Source organism: Phaethon aethereus (genome assembly GCF_964289735.1).
Source record: "Phaethon aethereus genome assembly, chromosome: 9".
NCBI lineage: Eukaryota > Metazoa > Chordata > Aves > Phaethontiformes > Phaethontidae > Phaethon > Phaethon aethereus.
Window position 1 is genome coordinate 22,886,914 of NC_138585.1, and position 19,751 is coordinate 22,906,664.

General features: G+C 41.2%; 1 protein-coding gene across 1 annotated transcript in view; it reads right to left on the reverse strand.

Moving 5' to 3' along the window:
* The window catches only part of FNDC3B (fibronectin type III domain containing 3B), a gene marked incomplete at its 5' end in the record, with an annotated part of 171,106 nt that overhangs the window by 99,420 nt on the left and 51,935 nt on the right, over positions 1-19,751 (reverse strand). Inside the window, 2 exons of the mRNA XM_082003685.1 lie at positions 584-827; positions 8,445-8,521. Of these exons, the coding sequence (XP_081859811.1) occupies positions 584-827; positions 8,445-8,521 (321 nt within the window). The remainder of the gene's footprint in view (positions 1-583; positions 828-8,444; positions 8,522-19,751) is intronic.

A 19,751-nucleotide genomic window follows, 5' to 3' on the forward strand; every position in this document is an offset into this window, starting at 1 on the left:
CCATGCTACCCTTCAGTATTGGACGTGCTTTTCAGTGACTTAGTGCATGGTCTCAACCAGAATAACAAACAGAAAATGCCTGTTATTTCTTGGAAAACCATGGCTGGTGGGCAGAAGGCATATTGCAGCCAACAGGAAGCGGCATTCGGCTTTTCCCACTGGAAATGACTGCGGCAAGCCGTGCTCGGATCCAGCCCTCCGTATCCATCCTCATTCCCAAGTCAGGACTGACACGTTTTGTCTTCTGGTTTTCTGGACAATGCTGCATCGTGACACAGCAAGAGCAACCGGCATGACTCATGTCCCTAGTTTGGAGCATGGGATGAGACATTTTTTCCCCACTGTATTTACAAATTAAGTTAAAATTGGTTTAGTTTCTGCAACCTCATGTTGCAACATCAGATTGCCCCATGTTGCTGCACTCTGGATGGGTCAACCCCCCTGCTCTGGATGTTAAAAAAGGAGGCTCCATCCATGCAGACAAAGTCACTCTACAAGTTCTCCATTTCTACTCTTGGTTTCACCAGCCCTTAAAACTTGCTGAACACAGAGGTGAAATGCCAGTACCTTCCTTCCAACTCACCTTGTTCTCCATATATTGTAGGGGGAAGATGATGCTGTGGGAAAAACTGTGGTGGCATGTCCCCAGGTCCAGTGACAGGAGGATAAAAAGCTGTATGAGAGTTGTGAATAAAATGGGGGTGGTGCGTCAGGTATGGAGGTAAGTGATGGGTTGCAGAGATGGCCGAAGGATAGCTAGGAGGGTAACACTCCGGAGATTGGGGGGTAACCACCACCCTCCGAACGCCGGTGTTGTCTTCTATCACCTGGAAGGGAAGGCAGGGAAATGAGCACGTTATGCAGCATCTGAACCAAACATATTTTTAAAATAGCACTGTTTACAGTTTGCTCTCCCATTAGAAAACAGTTGGTCCTTAGGTTTATTCATAAACACATTTCTAAAATCAGCATCAGCAGAAGTAATCATGGTGGTGATGTGGCTTTTCTTGGAGACTCAGATAGCCACACTAATCACTGGGAGACCTAACTGCTGCTAGTGATAACTGTGTGGGTAAGAGACAAAATGAATAACCTGTATTTAGGGAGTAAAACAATTGAAAAAGGAACACAAAGCACCAAAATAAGAGTACTCATAGGGACCAACCTTACATTTTGCCCATAAAATTTCTACCACTGATTTTGACAGCACTCTGAGCGAGTACGGAGTTAGTAACGCTTGGAAATTAGCTGGCACTGCTATTGCGGAGAGGCTGTGTGTGTGCACAGAGACATGTACTCTGCAGGAACCTGCTGTGCTGCCACACGGTTTCAAAAGAACTGCTCTGCTCACAACAGGTACCTGTTCAAGGCAAATCATTGGGCAGAAAGTTTTTTCTGCTTCAGAGCTGGTCCATACGTCTGTGCAAATCAGCTCTGGAATACACATGACTTGGCCCCAAATGCCATAGTCAAAGCATGTAAAAACAGATGTAGGAAGGTGGAATTGTGCTTAGGCTGAAAAAAGTTTTTTAGCTTATAATTTTTCCAGAGCTATATTTCTGGAGAACAGACAACCAGCCAAATTTCAGTCCAGGCTCAGGCGCCAAGCTTTTCTTGAAGCTCATGCAAAAAAATTCTACCTTTTCTGGAACTTAACAATACAACCGTGTAAGAACAATTACTGTCCCTTTGATTCCGTACGTTGACGTGCATAAGGGAGAAAAGCATGAAGGAAGCATAATTTAGTTTCACAGAACAAACAGGCTGTTAAAAACCTAAGTTTTTCAAAATTGACTGATGACACACATATATGCGATAAATGTGTTGTATGAGGTAATGGCAGGTGCCCTCGGTGCACATACACTAAGATGCTGCCACTCTCAGCTCACGACCACCAACATTAGCTGGAGTTATCTACTCCCAGAACAGCATCAGCAGAAGACACTGTGCTACGGCTCCCCACACTCCAGCGACTCCCATCACATCAGTGTCTTGGCCTAAACCACAAAGAAGAATTTGTTTATGCCGGCATACCCTGACGTGAAGCAACGGCATGGGCGCACGCTTGTTTCCGCGGACGCCGCTGCAGATGGACAAGCCCTGCCTACAAGGCGATGCCCACAGCCGCGAGCGGTGATGCCGCAGCCAACACAACTCCGTGCCTCAGCCATCAGCTGAGCGAGTTCTCACAGGGTAAAAATTAACCAGTATTAGCTGACACAATTCCTTCCTTCGGCCATGTGTGTCCTAAGGTTATGTGAATTCACACCTGTTAGCTACAGGCTGCAACCACAGACATGGACAATTTCTGTGGGTTGGCTGGCCTCCTACAGAATAAAATTTTCTATAGAAAGTTAATTCACTCACTTGTAATTGATGTTTTACATTAGAAGAATGCGTCATTTGCTATGCTGAGTAACCAGAATAGGAATTGTTCAGCTTAACATACTTGATCCTAACCTCTAAATTTACAACCTCAGCTAGCAATTTGTCATCTGCTAGCTTTAAATTTCAAAGACTTTAGAGTCCTCAAAAGACGGCTGAACCTCTGAGATTTAGACTATTACATCAGCGTACAACTGCTTTCTGAGGCCCCCATCTCTGCTATCGGCTCTACTCAACCTCCACAGCATCTCTTATCCCGGCGCCAGGTCTGAAACATGCACTCCAGAACCCAGAGAAGAGGAAAATCCTTTTCCATTTGGCGCATATTTGATAAACAGAACTACTTATTTAGGATCGTGTACAGAAATGTGAGACTTAACTCTCTTGGACTTGGATCATGCTCTAATTTGAGATAGCAAGTTCCTACAACTTGATGTGAAAAGTTTTCATCATGGCTTTAACTAGTCCAAGACAACTTCAGTCTTCCCGGTGGGTATAAGCTCTTACCTGTGCATCCAGACCAGACTACATGTGTATTTTGTGCACTAGTGAAAGATGAATATGTTAAAGAACAGATTTAGACAGAAAGCTTGTACTCTCTAGCAGCACGCAATGTAAACCCATATTTAAAATTATTAGGATTTCTCTTCCTGAACTATCTTCTAGACAGCTGGGATGAAAGCTCAGAGTTCCTTCAAAGATCTTTTTGATGAAATTATCCTGCTAGACGAAACTACAAAATACCAGCAGTACTGAGAAAAAAGCCAGAGATCAGGGGATGAGCCAGACTTCCAAATGACTTTCATCAAAAAGCTAAGAAACTAATATTAATTTATTTGTTTCCTCCCAGGCCACAAATGCTGACAGCATTCTTGTTACTTTGTGTGCACGTGTTCCAAATGAATGCAGAAACACAAGGGACCTTGCAAAAAAATACTTTACTTCCCTATCCCACAGGGCGTTTTCTCCCTAAACTAGGAATTACAGATTTATCTGTAAATTCCTGAAGCTGCACATACAATCTTCAAATATAATATTCTGTCCTTAACAGATCATAAAATTGGTAATCCAATGTATTATATAATATATACATTAGGTAGCTATAAAAGCACAGGTTAAGATTGTAAATATATCTTAGTTTGTAAAACTTGCAGTGGGTAGATTCTAGTACTGCCGTTCTGGGAGATGAAACTCTTTCAATTCATCAGACAGAGGAAACTAGTTTTGATCCATTAATGTAAATGACGTATCTTTGCAGAGAGGTTAAACTTTGCTATTTAAAGAAGAAATCTGCAATTCTTTTTATCTGCTTAAAACCGTTTGTCATGAAGATCATAAATTCATCAGGAAACACACTGTCTGCTAAAATGTCTCTAGTTCGGTGCCCAGAAGCAATGAAACCCTAATCTCTGTTGAAGTCTCTAGATGCAACTGGAATATGAAAAGTAATTGCTATTACTAATTTTAGCAGTTTATATTTACAGAAAACAAGTATCTCCGGTCATTTGGCATCTAGAGCTAAACTTCCATTATTTTGTATTTTTCAAACAGTAAATTGTATTTTGCTGTTATTTTTTGTGCTTGCTGGTGTAACTGGCATGCCACCTCAATAACAATATTATTATAGCATAGTTCTGTGTGGTTTTTTCCATATTTTAGGGAGCTTAATTGCTGAGTGAGGTAGGTAGATGCTCTTTCAGGAGAATCTGGGTGAACATTACTCATGCACAACAAAACTGCCTCCCCCACCAGTTGCCACATTTTGAGAATACCATTTTAAATGTTATTTGTTTTACATTAAAGATATCACTGTAGTAATGAAAACTCAATCTAACTAGAGATAATTTACGTATTCAAAATGCATCACTACTCCATGTTATCTTATTTTTCTCCACTGAAATTTAATACTACACCCCCAGGAAAAAGACAAGCATGTTAATTTTGCACAGGTAAACTGTACCTATATTTTGTGAGTTCCAGTTGAAGGAATACAGTCACTCTCATTCTGCAACACACACGTTTACTGAACGGGTATAATACGGTAATACGGAATTCTTTTCCATTTGCTTTCAAAAAAATTTTCACTTAAACTTAGCATGCTAGATTCAGCAAGGACATCTGGAGCATGGCCACTGGGTGGATCACGACCAATACTTCAGGAATTTCATAAACTAATTTGAAACTTCATTCATAAATCAATCTGTACCAGAAAACAGTACAGAATGAGCTCATCTGCAAGGAACTTGGATGTCAACATTTTATTTATTCACTTAATTTATTAAGGATGCCAATCCAAGTTCATGCCAGCCCTGGCAAGTTTGCACCACTATCTTTGCTATCCATCACGTACAAACACCAGTATTAAATCTGTACATTGAACCTGGAAAACAGACAGATGAACATCTATAAAGCTGGCAAGAACGCTAGGTTATTTTAAATCTAGAACGACACAGATCTTCCGGACCAATGCTCAGGAACTGAAAAGGATTATCCCTTTATGGCTTGCTCCACGTGAGCGCGAGATCTGCACAAGCTTCCTTGTGTTCAGAGCATTTGGAGGGATCATTCTGTCAAGGGATGACTCGATCGATCACAGTCTACAAAACACACAGAGAAGCTCTGTGAGCAGTGTGCCATACAAAAACAAAGAGACTGTGGCCAAAAGCTTATGCTAGCCAAACATGGTTTTGGAGAACACCTCCCTTAGAGGAGGTAGCTACGAACAAAATCCTGATTCCCAAGGATGTCATGGATGTTCTACCACTTTAAATGTCATTTAAAGACCTTCCTCTTTCTAGGAGTTATGCTCTAGTTCTGTCAAATGCTATGTGCTTGCTGCGGGAATACTGAACTGCAGGACTATGGCTTGAGTTGCATACTTCAGACTACACGACCCCAATGTTACCTCCTGGCAAAAGAAGTCTTATCAGCTCTATGCATACTTCATGCTCCAATCAGTAAATTAGTCCTTTAGCCTTAAAATATCTGTGGCAGAGACCACATATTAACAACTCTGTAAATAAAATCAAAGGTAGAGTTTCATGACAAATTTTCACATGCAACTACACATGAGTAATTCCTCAAACTCCAGTGGAATTACTCCAGATTTATTTCAGAGAGAGCAGTCCTCAGCCAATAGCCCTAAGCAAACAAGTTCATGACTGTGCTTTTTGACATTTTTGTTGTTCTAGTTCTCGTTAGAACACCCCAAATCCTCCTTCCCTCCTCCCAAACATACACTGTGAAAAGGAGAAACAACCACCCATGAGGATGTCCTCAAATTTAATAGCTTGGCATCCAAATCATGATCTTTAATCTCCAGAGTGCCAGAGTACTCTGGGAGCCAGTAGAAGGCATTGGGCCACAGACCCCCAGGGCACAAAGCCTCTGGTGGGCAACCCATGGTCCCAGGAGAACTCATGTGGCAGGGAAGCAGCTCCATCCGCAGGTCAGAACTGGAAGGGGCATTAACAGCTTTTGCCCAGCTCCTGACAAGTCGTAGGAGCTTCTCCTTCAACGTCCAACAGTTGAAACCAAAATTGTTGACTTTGTAAGCATTTAATAGAAATTTCCCCACCATGCCACCTTCCAGAACGCACTTGCACTGTAGCTATATTGTCCACCAAGAGCAGAGCAAGGAACTTTTCTACTCTTTTATATTTAACTAACCCTTAGCCAACAAAGAATTGTAGAGACAGGAACTCTGATCTGATAGTTCATATCTGCCAAAGATGCACAGAGGAAATGCAAAATAACTGGCTGTATTGAACTAGTCTTTGAAAGTAAAACCACAGCATGAAAGATCTGAACTGGGGTGTGTATCTGCCTTCTATTATTTCCCCGGATTTTTTTCCCCACCCTGGCTAAGCTTCATCATCGGGAACACCGCCTTAACTTCAACAAACCTGACTTCTTGTCATGACTACTAATACGGTCCTTCAAGTCTAGAAATAGAATCTAACCATTTCTCCACTGCTTCCAGTGGAGCTGATCTTGCAGGTCACACAACCTCCTGCCAATTTTTTGCTGATCATTTTCACAATACCAAAAAGGTAATGAAGCATTATTTTAATCCAGGGTTGCAATCACTAGATAACTATTTGTAATATTTAAGGCTAATACTCACAGCTCCGAAAGGCTTGGCATAACAAAATGGAAAAAAAGATTTCATGCCTTTTTTTAATAGGCACCATTACTTCTCTGCAAGGGTATCTGCTTTTTGCCTGACTCGTAGATGTCCACTTTGCGGACAAATCAAACAAACAAAAGGTATATTTTGATTCATATCTCAGAGTGCATTAATTTTCTTTATGGCCTTTCTCTTGCCATTCTAAATTTAAGTTGTGTTTGCATTGTTTATCATAAAATAGAGTTTTTAACTACGAGGCAATAGACAAAAGCAAAAGCAAATAAGGAAGGGCAATTTATTGCAGTGAGAACTAATTACTACACACTTTCAACTACTAGTTAATATGAAGCAGCCTGAAAGGCAAGAGGCTCCCCCGTCACACAGCAGACCACACATTCTGCTGCCGAAAAGCACTGAATACAGAGTTTTCCCCTAAACCTTTACAACGTATTTCCAGCTCCTTGGAAAAATTTCTTCAGAAGAGAGTTGGTTGGTTGTTTTGGGGTTTTTTGGTTAAGAAACTACTTAAAGGCTTCTTTAGTGGAACTATTATGGTGCTCCATAAAATGCAGTAAAAAGGAACTGGGTTCAGACAGAGAAACAACTGGAAGATTTCATGACTCTGGTTTGGAAAGCATTTCAATTACACCCAACGATTTATCTCAGTACCAGGGCCGGGAGGTATAAACATTTTAATAATAGAAGGTGTTAAAAGTTATTTCAAAAGAAGAGTAATGTTTAAAAAATTCCTCTGAAGGACACGGGCCCGTTTATTAAATCAGGGGAGCACATGAGGAGTATTAAACAGCACTGCAAATGCTGTCTCAAAGCGTACCCCAACCACCCACCTTGGGATGTTTGAGGAGCAGGAGGACGCTGGACCACCCTGCCGTCCTGCCCTCTCTCCTAGCCTGGCTAACAATGTCCCCCACACTTGAGGCATGTTTTCACTCTGTTCAGAAGTTAAAATACCACAGAATGATTGCAGCATTTTGTGGGATTTAAGTATGACGCCATCCACAATTTTTCAGAATTACACAAGCTCACATGTTTCCTGGGGAGGGGAAGGGATTCCAGGACATCATCTATTTTCTGCTTAACAAGATGTCAAAATATATGTATCACAAGTTCTTATGCTATTCATTAAGGGTATTTGAAATACTTTGTATATTTTTAATGAGGCTTTCAGTCCAGAACAGGTGTCAATGGAAGTGGTGAAACGACTGGATTTATTGTATGGTTCACAGCTATTCTGCCTTACATCAACCTTTCTTTTTTCTTTTTTTTTTTTCTTTTTCTTTTTTTCTTCCTTACGTCAAAAAGAGTCTAAGCTTTGCAGAAGATGGAAGGAACACAATCTGGTAATCTGAAGCGGTTATTTACACAGAAGTGCAGTAGCTGTTCAAGAGTTCCAAAACCTAACAGCTTTGTGAAAAGCTTTTTCCATTTTTTCCATTAATAGATAATTAAATCACATTTATTCTTGAAAACAAACCAAAATCCCCAGTTCTTGATATGCTGCAGGATTTATGCTGGGAAGATACTGAGGATCAACAGCACATTTTATAGCTACAGTGGCTCCTTCTCTCACTTCCACTGGTCTCCTACCCATTCTGACTGTCACACTAGAACTTAAGGCATCACCTAACAACGTGGACTTCTCTCGCTCTCACAACGGGAAAGAAGTTGTACATACAGGCTCAATCTGCGTGCATAGCTTTTGCTAGTGTTAAAAAACCAACTGGCGTGTGAAGGTGCACGTGTATCCTCGCTTGTGCAACCGTGTGTGTGTACTGTCAGTAAAGAGGAGTATGAAAACGTGTATTACCATTTTCATTAATATTTCCAAATTAAACTTCAATCAAGTAACTTCTCTATACAGATCAAAGCTATTGCTTTTATATACATTTTAATTCTTCACGAAGCGTACCTGTGAGATGTAACCGGGAGGTACGTGAATAGGGGGAATGGATCCATTGGGTGACATCATGGGAACCTCTGCTGGTCCTAACAGAAAGAGAGGAATAAGATATTAGGGTTTTTTCAGTTAAAAAAATTGCACAATTGCTCAGAAAAGGCTAAAAATAGCTTTATTTTTGAAGCCTGCAATAACAAAATGAGCAGCTCCACTAATTTCTGGTATATGGAAAATGCCTTGTACCATCATTCTGAGAATAAGATCATTGTTCAATGACTTTACCATATATTCCGTTGAAATAATATTTTCATCATAAAACAGCTAAAATACAGACTTTATATTACCCACTGATCAACTTATACAGCATTAGGCAGTAACACAATATGTCCTTTAGCAGCCCACAATTCCTATATTGAAATCTGGTTAAGCTATTCTTGTCGAAGGCATGGGAGCAGAGAACAAAGCAGAAACTGTGCAGCCTGGAATTAGGCAGCTCCCGAGGAAAGCGTCCAATTGTAGCAAAAAAATCGCATATGTGAAAAACTATCTATCTATTTAAGAATGCACAAAGACCAAATTCATTATCTCAGCTATTCAGACTAACTTTGGAATGTGGTTATACAAGCAAGAAGCTTATGGTTTCCACTCCGAAATCCAGCCCTGAACATGCAAGTTCCATTTTGAGGCAGAGTACAAGTATAACAAAGCAAGTGCCATAACCATTCGACTTTTGCAAACAGAGCCTCACAGCTAAAAAAAAGCATCCAGATAAAATGGAAATAGTTCGCTCAGTTGCTCATTGATTCAGCCACTAAAATTGGGGACATCACACAGAGCAGTCAGTAAAATGAACCCCCCAAACATCAGACAGATATTTGCAATGAGAGTTTACTACCTTGAAAAAGAAAATAAATTTCCTTACTACCTGACTACATATTAAAATGTTTACTCTAACCCGTTAGCCCCTTTGCCATGGGCTAAGAAAATAGTCATGGTCAAACTCTTGAGAAGAGCTCAGACAGAACTCTGCGCCTTGTTACCGCAAATTGAATTTTAGCTTTGACTAACAATACAAAAGATAACTTCATAACCTTCTCTGACGGCGAGGCCATCTAACATCTCCAAACCATTTCACATTCTAGGTAAGGAAGCTAAACACTAGAACATACGAAGGACTTCAGGAGCAGATGGGATGTAATGGCCTTTAGGAGTGACTGCTCCTAAAGGTAGGCAAATCTAATGAAATCCCCAAAGTCAGCCACAGTCCGCTGTGGGCTATCAGCAAAACCAGTCCACATCAAATTACCACCGAGTCATTCCCCATCCATCTACATTTTTATACTCCTCAGGCTGCCTATTGTACAACGAGCAGGACCTCCCAACCTTTCAAAATCCAAGTTACACACAAGAATCCATCCGAGTTACTTGTTATCTCCTCTATCTTGGTTCATTTTCTCCATTCAGTCATTTATAGTTTAAGCAGCACCTATGTTTTTCATTAGTCACCTCTAGGTTTGAAACATGGTAATTTATCAAGTGTATTAAGGACAGGGAAACTTTGAAGTTGAAATTTAAAGAAGTCATTTTAAGTGTGTGGTTCTGCTGCTCTTCATACTTCCCTGCACTTAACCATGTAGGGAACTTTACCTATAGTACAGTCCCAATAAGAAAAAAGTCATTATTACTTCTCCTTCTTATTCAGCTCATATGGGTGTGTGTGTCCCCGCCTTATTCTATAGCCCTTTCAACATTATTTTTCTCCCCAGATAGTCAACAATTTTAGTGTGAATGGAAAAAAAATTCAGCATGACCAGTAAGCAATTATCAGGGAGGGAGTTACCATCTAAACGGCTCTGCTTAAATCCATCAAAAATATGAACTGACAATTGGTTCAGAAGGAACTTTACAGAAATATTATTTGAATACATGTGTTTTCCCTATAAAAAAAAAATCTGCAAATTTTTTTGAGGAATATCTTTTTATATTTCTATACACACTGCCAGGTTTCACTCCACAGTACGTTGGACACTGTATCTATACATAACGGCCAATACTAGTAAACACACAATGACACTTTTTGGGGGGATTCAGTCCACACTGGATTATCAAGTGTTGTTCAGTTCTTCAGGATGGAACATGCCTGAGATTAGGTAAAATGAATAGTTAACATTGTTATGCGACTCATTCCTTGTCAGTGATTTCTCAAACCTGAAAAACTGCATGATAAAAAGTCGTTATAAAATTAAAAAATCCCACGTTCACCATTTAAGTAGAGAATAATTTAAATATTACACATAGATGTTGCTTAATAGAATAAAGCTTTAATGTTTAACCTGTTTCAGCCGCTCACCAAAATGCTATCTACTTACAGTTATATCGGCCCTAGCCATTCTCAAAAATAGGCACTCTGACTTGGAAACAAATTTAGAAATTGAACAGTTTTGGAGTCTCTACATCCAGACCAGATAGTCTCTATACAACAAATGAGAAACACTTTGCTCGGCGTGCCTCGGCATCTGTCCTCCTAAACCTCGTGCCAATTGCTCATATGGAGCAGCGATCTACTTGCAGGAAGAAATCAAACTCCCTCACCAATACTGTTGACTGTAATACTTCCATTCCAACAAAAAACAAAACAAAACAAAACAAAAAAAAAAAAGGGTTTTATCATCAAAACGTGCACCGTGCAAGATGAGTCTTAACCTTACGTATGACCCACAAACTGTTAAAGTCATTTGGATAACAGGTTTCAAAAGAATGACAGCCTGGTGATTTGCAGCTAGATTTTGTTTCCAGTGCTTTGATTTCAAGGCTAGCCAAATGACTTTAGCATACATTATTTCATCTCTCTCATCAACAGTATCAAAACAACTTGAAGTGGTAGTGAGTAAAATACAGACCCCATCTCCACAGCACGACAAGTCCCAGGAATTATTGAAGACTATTCCTGCAGTGAATCTACTCCCCAATTAACACTAAAACAAAACCCTACCGTTTGGTAGGTGGGGGTTTTTTTGAGTATTTCTGGTTATGTCAAATATTTTTGAACTGTTAAAAAGGAGACAATTAGAGAAGGATGTTCCTCAATTGCTTGCATCCACAGGTTGGATATAAGTAATGGGTCCACTAGGGAATTACAGCTGTGCGAGTTTGAATTGAAGCTCACGGTTCAATACCAAACTTAATTTAAATGAGAAACAGTCAGTCCATGCTAACACGGATGCTGTACACTGAAATGAGCTCGTTTTAATACTTTTCAAATGTGTTAACAAACCGAGGCTGTCTCCTGAGTTCATAATGAAACCGAGCCAGAAGAGCTTTGGCCACCTCTGCTGACAAAGCAAGAGGCCAAATTCCACTCCAAGCTCCGACACCGTAAATACAGAGCACCTCCATCGGCTTCGGGAGGGCTGCCCCAAAATGCTGGGGCTGGCTCCATCCAAAATGCAGGTGCAAGGAAATTCTTCGCCCTCCTCTGAAATAGAGGGAAAGCAGAGGAGCCACGAGGCTGAAGGCACTGAAGCCCATCAGCCAGGCATGGGACAGACCACGCTTGTCCCTAGCTGCAAGAGCACAAAGTTTTCATCTTTCTAACACATGTTAATAATTAAGGGACAGTAAAAGAAGCACCTCAGTCTCATATTACAACAGAGCTAATTAACAGCTTGACACCCCAGTAAGAGCCTGTCCTCCTCTTGCAAGCTACATGCTTCCTCTTTTGTGCTCCTCTGACAGCACGGAAGCTAATTATTTTAACCATTTTAGATGACCAAAAAGGTTTTGCAAATGTATTGCCTTTTTAAAAAGCACCTGCACAGGTAGTCTAACAAAAATGACAACAATTATTCTATTCTTTCTTCTATCATGGTTTATTGCGTGAAGCTGCAGATAAAGCAAGTCTCCCTCCCATCTCTGTCTCCCACTTTCAGGGCCAAGAGGATGCCTCTGTCACGGAGAGATTGTCAGTTCTTCTGGCCATTTTTATTCCTTCAGGACTAATGTCACAATCTACTTGAGAAACTTCTGTCCCAAGGTTTTCAAGGCTAATAATAGCCTTGGTTGCAATCCACGACACTTTCAAAAGGCTTGTATAAAACGAGTTTTGGAATAAGTATGGTTTTTTTCTTGTTCCTGAGTAACCTTTTATGCATGCATTAAAGATCACTTCAGTTTAATTCGGTTCTTTTCCTTAGTTATAGAAGCAAAATCTGGTATTTCAGTTCCTCCAGCTATAGCAATGTACCTTTCCTATTTCTTTATTTCCATATCGCATTATAGGCCACAGTAGTAATTTTACTACACTATTTTCCTTTCTTTAGTGTTTATACAGCATTGCTTTTCTCTCTTTATTACTGAACTATGTCTACTGTAGAATATTTTTCACATCCAGCTCCAGCACACGGGCATATGTTTTACTCTGTGTTTCTACTGACCGTTTTGCGTAGCTTATTACTCAGAGCAAACCCCACCAGGCTTCATTATAAAGTTCCCATTCCGGGACCAGGTACTGAAAACTCTCTGAAGTTCAGGAATTTCTCAGCCCTCTTTCTAGCAAACACGTACCGACTTACCGTTTCACACCCCTCTACCTGCCTTAGCAGAGAAACGATAGGAAATTTAGTGATTTGGGCACTTCTGCTTTGAAATTTAAGAATCCTGTACATTTTAATAAGAAGAACCTACTGCACTAGCTAAGTAGAAAATTAAATCCAGCTAGATAAATGCATTGTATTTTATAAAACTTAACAGTTATAAGTAACGCATGAAAATATTATGGCTCCCTCTGATTCATAACAGAACCAGTATCACATTTTTCACTTACGGCACTTCTCAGGAAGTAAATCTATGGAGCAAGATGTGCGACCGAACGAAAAGGGAAGATAATTAAAGGGCAAACTGGCCTGCTTTGCTAAAACAAATGACCCAGGGCTTGCTGACCTTGGCCGGGACCCGAGGGTTTGCATTTTCACATGGATGAGCAGCTGTTCCGGAACAATTTCCTCAATGAAATAAGCACAAACAGGCTCCCTGTCGCCGACAGGCACACATGTCTTCTCCCTCCGCTTGGTTATTCTCAAAGCAGCTTACGGACCAAACAGGGTGATGACGAGGAAAACAAAACAAAACAAAAAAAATCCTGGATTCTTCCACTCAGCCTCCTGCCTTCGCAGCAGAGGTGTGGCAAGCGTTTTTCCCAGCCTTTTGGCCACAGCCTAAACCTGCTTGTAAGCACAAGCTAACACGAATGTGTCAGACCACTTTATAAAAACCTTTAAAGATGTAAAGAGCTTTCATATATAAATACCACCGCAATTTTGAGGCGCACTGTCTCCTAGACAAGAGCTAATTCAAATGCTAACTTAACTCTGCTCACGTACAGTAAAAGGCAAAGGACGAGTCAACTCCCGGGTGGCTACTTGAGTTACTACGACACGGGGTCTTAAATCTGCTGCTGATCAAGATCTGAATACTTTGTCCTTAGATGAGTATAAATTTGTAAATTAAAGCAACTCCACATTAGAGAAAAAGGAAGGAGCAGCTTTTACAACATTAAATGCTTGAGGGGGTAAAATGACAGCTTTAGAAAAATACCTTTGGAGAAGTCTAAAACGTCATAAGCAATCCCACCTATGCTGCATTCAACCTGCCAGAGGTGGGGCCGGGAAAGGTGCAAAAATAATGTTATCAATACAGCTTATCAAGGCATAGGGTTAATGAAAGCATCCAGCACTTGGCCATGCCCATGGCACCAGCTCCTGCCTGAAGAAGGCAGCACAGAAAGTTTATAAGGGCTTATCCATACACATTTGTCATTTTTTTGAGATGTCGTCATCTACACATAAGGCTGTGAATAAAAGGATGCCTACCACACGTCCGTTCACACTGTCTGGCACCTCAACTGTTAATTTTCTATTCAGATCACAGTTTAGAGTATGAATTCCTTCACCTTGTAAGAGTAGTACAAAAACATTACCAAGCCCCTCAAGTTTAACAGAAATGGCTCCATGGATCTCACGTGATCTTGGATCTGGCATCAAATGACTACTTACATGCAAATTAAACATCCAAAAAGAAGAAGTACCCATCTGAAGTCTCCCGAAGTCTCCCGCACCTGCATGGCTTAAGCACTGAACACAGTTTCCTCAATCTGTACATGCAAACACGGTGTTTGAAAGTGGAGATTGAAGCACTTTTGATGGCGGTAAAATGCTGCTCTTAAAGTCCTTTGCAACTTCTATGACTGCTTTACGTTTTTTTCAATATCCTTTCTAAATCCTGAGACTACATTAGGAGAGGTTACAATTTGTAACAGTCCTTTACCCACTCCCCCAGATTATCATGTTAATTTGCTGTAAATATAATTAAAAATAAAACGCAAAAAAAATTAAAGTTATAAAAAATACACTGGTCTTTCAGAGTTTCAGTGCATTATCATTACTAACGTTAAACTGCAAATCATGTACACTTGATCTACACGTTCAGTACTTGGACCTTAGAGCCACAGGCCCCGCAATAACATCCAGTTAGAGTCTGGGTTTGACTGATGTTTCCAACATGTGCAAACTCCCTCAACCAAACATCAAATCAAAATATGCAGAAATCTGTGCCAAATGCATCAAGCAGACAGCTCCTGGAGCATTTTCTGGCTTATTTACATGACAGCACCTTTGCTGTTTACACTAGAGACTCTTGAAAACAGTTTATTTTACCTGTTTGCTACTTGACCCGCTACACACAGCGGGAGGCTCAAGTACATTCAAACTGAAGTTAAACAACAAGCACTCTACGCTTTAATGTAAGAACCAAGAGATTCCTACTCTGCAGCACGCTCTTTTGGAACGTGTGTCTCCCAGATGTCGTGTTCTGGTTTGGGGCATATTCTAGAAATAATACAGTAACCCATAAAAACAGGAAATGAACTAAAATCTATCAGTTACTGAACGTGCTCTCTCCAGAGCTATCGCAGTACCACGAGCTGTTACACAGCAGTAGCGTTGCATCTGAATTTGAAGAGGAAGCTAGGTTAAATGCTCCTTCTAGAGCTATGAATTAATTTTAAAACATCAAACACTTGACATTTTAAACATTAAGTGCACAGCATTTCGAGATACATATTCTGGGAGAACAAAGAATTGTGCCACTCCTCACCTGCAAGACCTCACATGCCATCCTGCACCTTGGATTTTGGGGTTCATCACACTTCACTAATTTATTAAGCGGAGGAGAGTCCAGACGAGCTCAACAGGCTGCTTTGACAGCCTGGCACATCGTCCCCTTGTGCATCCCCAGCTTCTCCCCTGCCGTGGGGCCGGAAGGGCCCGGGGACGAGGACCCGGTCCCACAGCGTGGGGCCATCCCGCGCCAGGGACAGAGCACCAGGAACCGCAGTCCGCGGCAGCAACGACTAAGCTGACACATTATGAGAAACTTTGACAATCTAAAGCTCACCGAAGTATTCCGAAAAGGTGAGACAAGCATGCTTGTTCAGCGTGGAGAATGGAGATGGGCAAGGTGGATTCTTCATGTCTCTTGCTGTTCTTCTACGTTCCCAGGTGGGTTTTGTTTCTTTTTCAAACTACACTCATATATTATTCTAGAGTTTCACTTATGGGCAACGTTTTGGAGTGGTACTTTTTTTGTTGTTGTTCTGACTAGAAATGGAGTATTTTGCTTCCCTAATCTGAACAAACAAGTTGGATTCTTGTGCTAAAATAAACCTTTTCTGATGGTTGGCTCATCAGTCGCTACTGCAAAAACACTTGCAAAGAGTATGCTGCAATACTTCAAGGATTGAAAATAAGCATACTCCCGTGGCAATTCACCAGATGGGCTACAGATTATAAATCATAGATGTCTAGACTAAAACACAAGAGACAAACATCTGTCTAAAATCAGTTGACTTGAATGGCAAATACTGTTAAATAAATTAGGATTACGCTGGAAACAAAGAGAACAACCAACTACGTTGAAAACATCTGAAATTAATCCATTAGCACACAATAACCTGAAACTGGAGACACAGTCATTTCGTGATGCACATTAGCCCAAGATGACATGCCGACATCTGAAGCAGGAGCACAAAAGCATTTCTATGACACAGCACCACATTACCCCAGAAGGACTCACGAATCCATCCCCAGAACATCTGGCTGGAGTGGGGTTGTTATTCTCCTCACTTCACAAGTGAAACTGTGGAACAAAGAAACAAAATGCCTGATGCAGGGTCACACAGGAAGCTTGTGGGAACGGACCTGGACACAAACCCAGAACAGGGTTTAGGTCATAAGACAATACTTGAGCCTGAATAAGTCTTCAGACTGTTAAAGACCAGTAGGGTATCGCATAGAAAAATACTCTATTTTGAAAAAAAATTCATCCTCCTTGTATCTACTAACTTTTTCCCCTTGCATAACCACTTGTTGTATGACAGAAAGCCCACGGGTGAACAGAGAGGACGGCACTGCCAGGAGAGGTGCGAGAGAAGAGACCCTGCACAGGACTCGCAGCCTGCCCTTCGCAGGAGGCTCCGAGAAAGAGACCGCAGAGCTGAATTCAGAAATGGGAGAAACTCATCAAGTAACTGTTGCCGACCCATTTAAACAATGGGAGATCTCTGTCAACATCAGGCTTCGTTCTAGAATAAAAAAAAAAAAAAAAATCTCATCAAGTTTTCAGACTGCCGAAGCTTTGAACAGCAACAGATCCTCCAGCTGCGCCTGCAGCTGGGCTTCCCACCAGACCTATATAACCACCACACTAACTTTTAACCAGAACTCAGTTTTAGGGGAAATGGATGTCACAAAATGAGAATGATTTTATTTTTGCCCCAGTTATTAACAACATTATCAGCTACATAATATACAACACTATTTCTCTGATATCAAAAGAGGTTATTTATTTGTCGAGAGACAAACAGAAAGCCAGAAGACATCATAAGGGATGGAAACTCAACTATGGACATCATTTTGCCTTTGCAATTTTGAAAGAGCTCTTAGACACATTCTAGTGATGTCAATGCTTTTTGGGGAACGTGTGCGCCTGTGTTAGCTTCCTGGCACATTTATAAAATGCCATTCACTTGCAAAAAGTTTTTGTTCTCTGCAACAGGTTTATACAAATGCTAAACAATTGGCTTTGAGCACAACTCCCATTAAAGGTAGCGATAATTATACATCACTTTCCTGCAGCAGTAAAAGAAAATGCTCCAATTATTCATAATATAATTATTGCATTCCCATGGCAACACCAAAAGGACTGTACAATCAGCAACAGACCCAAAACCAAGCCAACAATGAAGTTACACAGTACGTTCTCTTCCGTGTGCCCCAAACGAGGCAGTAATTAGGTGATGGCTATTCTTTACCTGTCCACCCACAGCGAGAAATATCATCAAGCCAGTGAAAACCAAGGCAAACTTTCAATCCTGCCACCCTCGTAGCGCTGACACAGTGCCACCAGTCGTCGTGACAGGGGCTGATGAGTTTTGTTCATGACTTGTTTGGATCCCGGACTTCGGTAAATCATCTAAAATTCTGTATTTGAACGTGCTCATCAAAAACATAGCGATTAATATCCACCTGCCACAAACAAGAACTCTTCGTCACGTGGGGCTCGGGAGGGAAGGAGAATCATCTACACTGTCGGCACTCAGGGACTTGCAGGGCTATTTTGTGAGGCAGAAACAGTCACTAAAATTTGTATCTGCCATTTACCACCAAGAAACAACTAATAGAGCCGTGGTGGTAAGCTGCTATCTCCCTGAGGCAGAAACATACTTATTTATATCTATACTTTTAAAAAAATGTATCTATAGCTATAGATCTGTATCTATCACTGTATAGATATTTACTCTGTCTATATTACTAGATATATTTATACTACTACATATATATCTATACCGTATTACTATACAGATATACTATTACTATATAAGTATAGAGCAATAGATACATATATATATGTACATTCAGTAAGTATTAAAAGCAAATTTCAAGATATTTCATATTTTCTCTCTCTCTGTTGGGAGTTATAACATTATTGCATTTACATCGGAATAACTTGGAATTTTAGCTGGTGGTTTTCCAAGCATGACAATCAGTGTAGTGCTCAGAGACGCCCTCGGCGAGCCCAGGGGTTTCCCAGCTGAGCTTTACCCGTGCCAGAGGGAGAGCCATCTCCACCTCCCTCCACAGCGGTTCTGTAATCCTGAAGCAGCTCCTTAAGAGTTAAAAGAGAAAAAGCTGCATCTTAAGGAGGGAAGCCTCGATCAGAACATCATTCTTTTGGGTCAGCAAGTGTAGCATGCAAGTAAAATACTTCTCTGCAACAAGGAGCTGCCGGAGCACAGCTCTCCCCTCCCTGGGGAGGACCAGCTCTACCTGAACCTCTCCTGACTGACGCTGCCCAGTTTCTTCTCCAGCATCTCCTGTGACCGAAGCTCTACAAAGGCCCCAGCCAGCATCTTCCATTGCCCACATGCCTTCCCACTGGAAGCCATCCAACTTAAATTGCTCTCCCCTGAAATTTTTGCTTGCTCACTCTCCACCCACGACAGTGGACAGAGGAACCTTCCATTATTTTCTTTCCAACAACCTTTTATGAAAGCCCCCTCCTGTCCCCTCTTCGCATTGCCAGATCTCCTTTGAGCCTGCCCTTCCACAGACCAAAACCCAACCCGTTTTTCATGCTTTTTGCAGACCCCCGATTCTCTTTGCTGCTGCGCCCCGAACCTCTCGCAGCCAGGCGAAGCCAAATCCCACCGCAACCCCCCGAGCCACCAGAATCCCAGGACGGCACAGAAAGCTGCTTACACGGACCGTGGTTCCTCCGCAGCTCTTCCACCCCAGCAGACTCTTTCTGCATCTCTCAACTGCACGGTGGCTGCCCCAGAGAAGGCGCTCGCTTGCTTTTTCACAGCCTGCTTTAATTTATAAACCATAAAGGTGAGGGGGAAGGCTGTGACTCACCAGGTCGTGTTTGAAGGGTCCCGTCATCCTCCCCTCGTTTTCACTTCATTGCTCAGGTTTCTAAGCTGAGCCACTGCAAGGAGCACGTTAGTCGAGTTGTGTTTTAAAACACGCCTCTTGGCTAATGACAGCATAAAATAAACCATAAATTCTTATTTTCCTGTGTCCCCAGATAAACAATCCTAATCACATAGCATGACATAGCAGGGAGAACTAGACTCTTCCCTTTCTACGTAAGTTAACTGCTGATGAGCAATAAATATTGCATAATTAAATAAATTCTTCTAATTATTAAAATAAGTCTTCCAATTTAAAGAAAAAAACGGATCTAGGAGAGTTTCTCCATAGCACA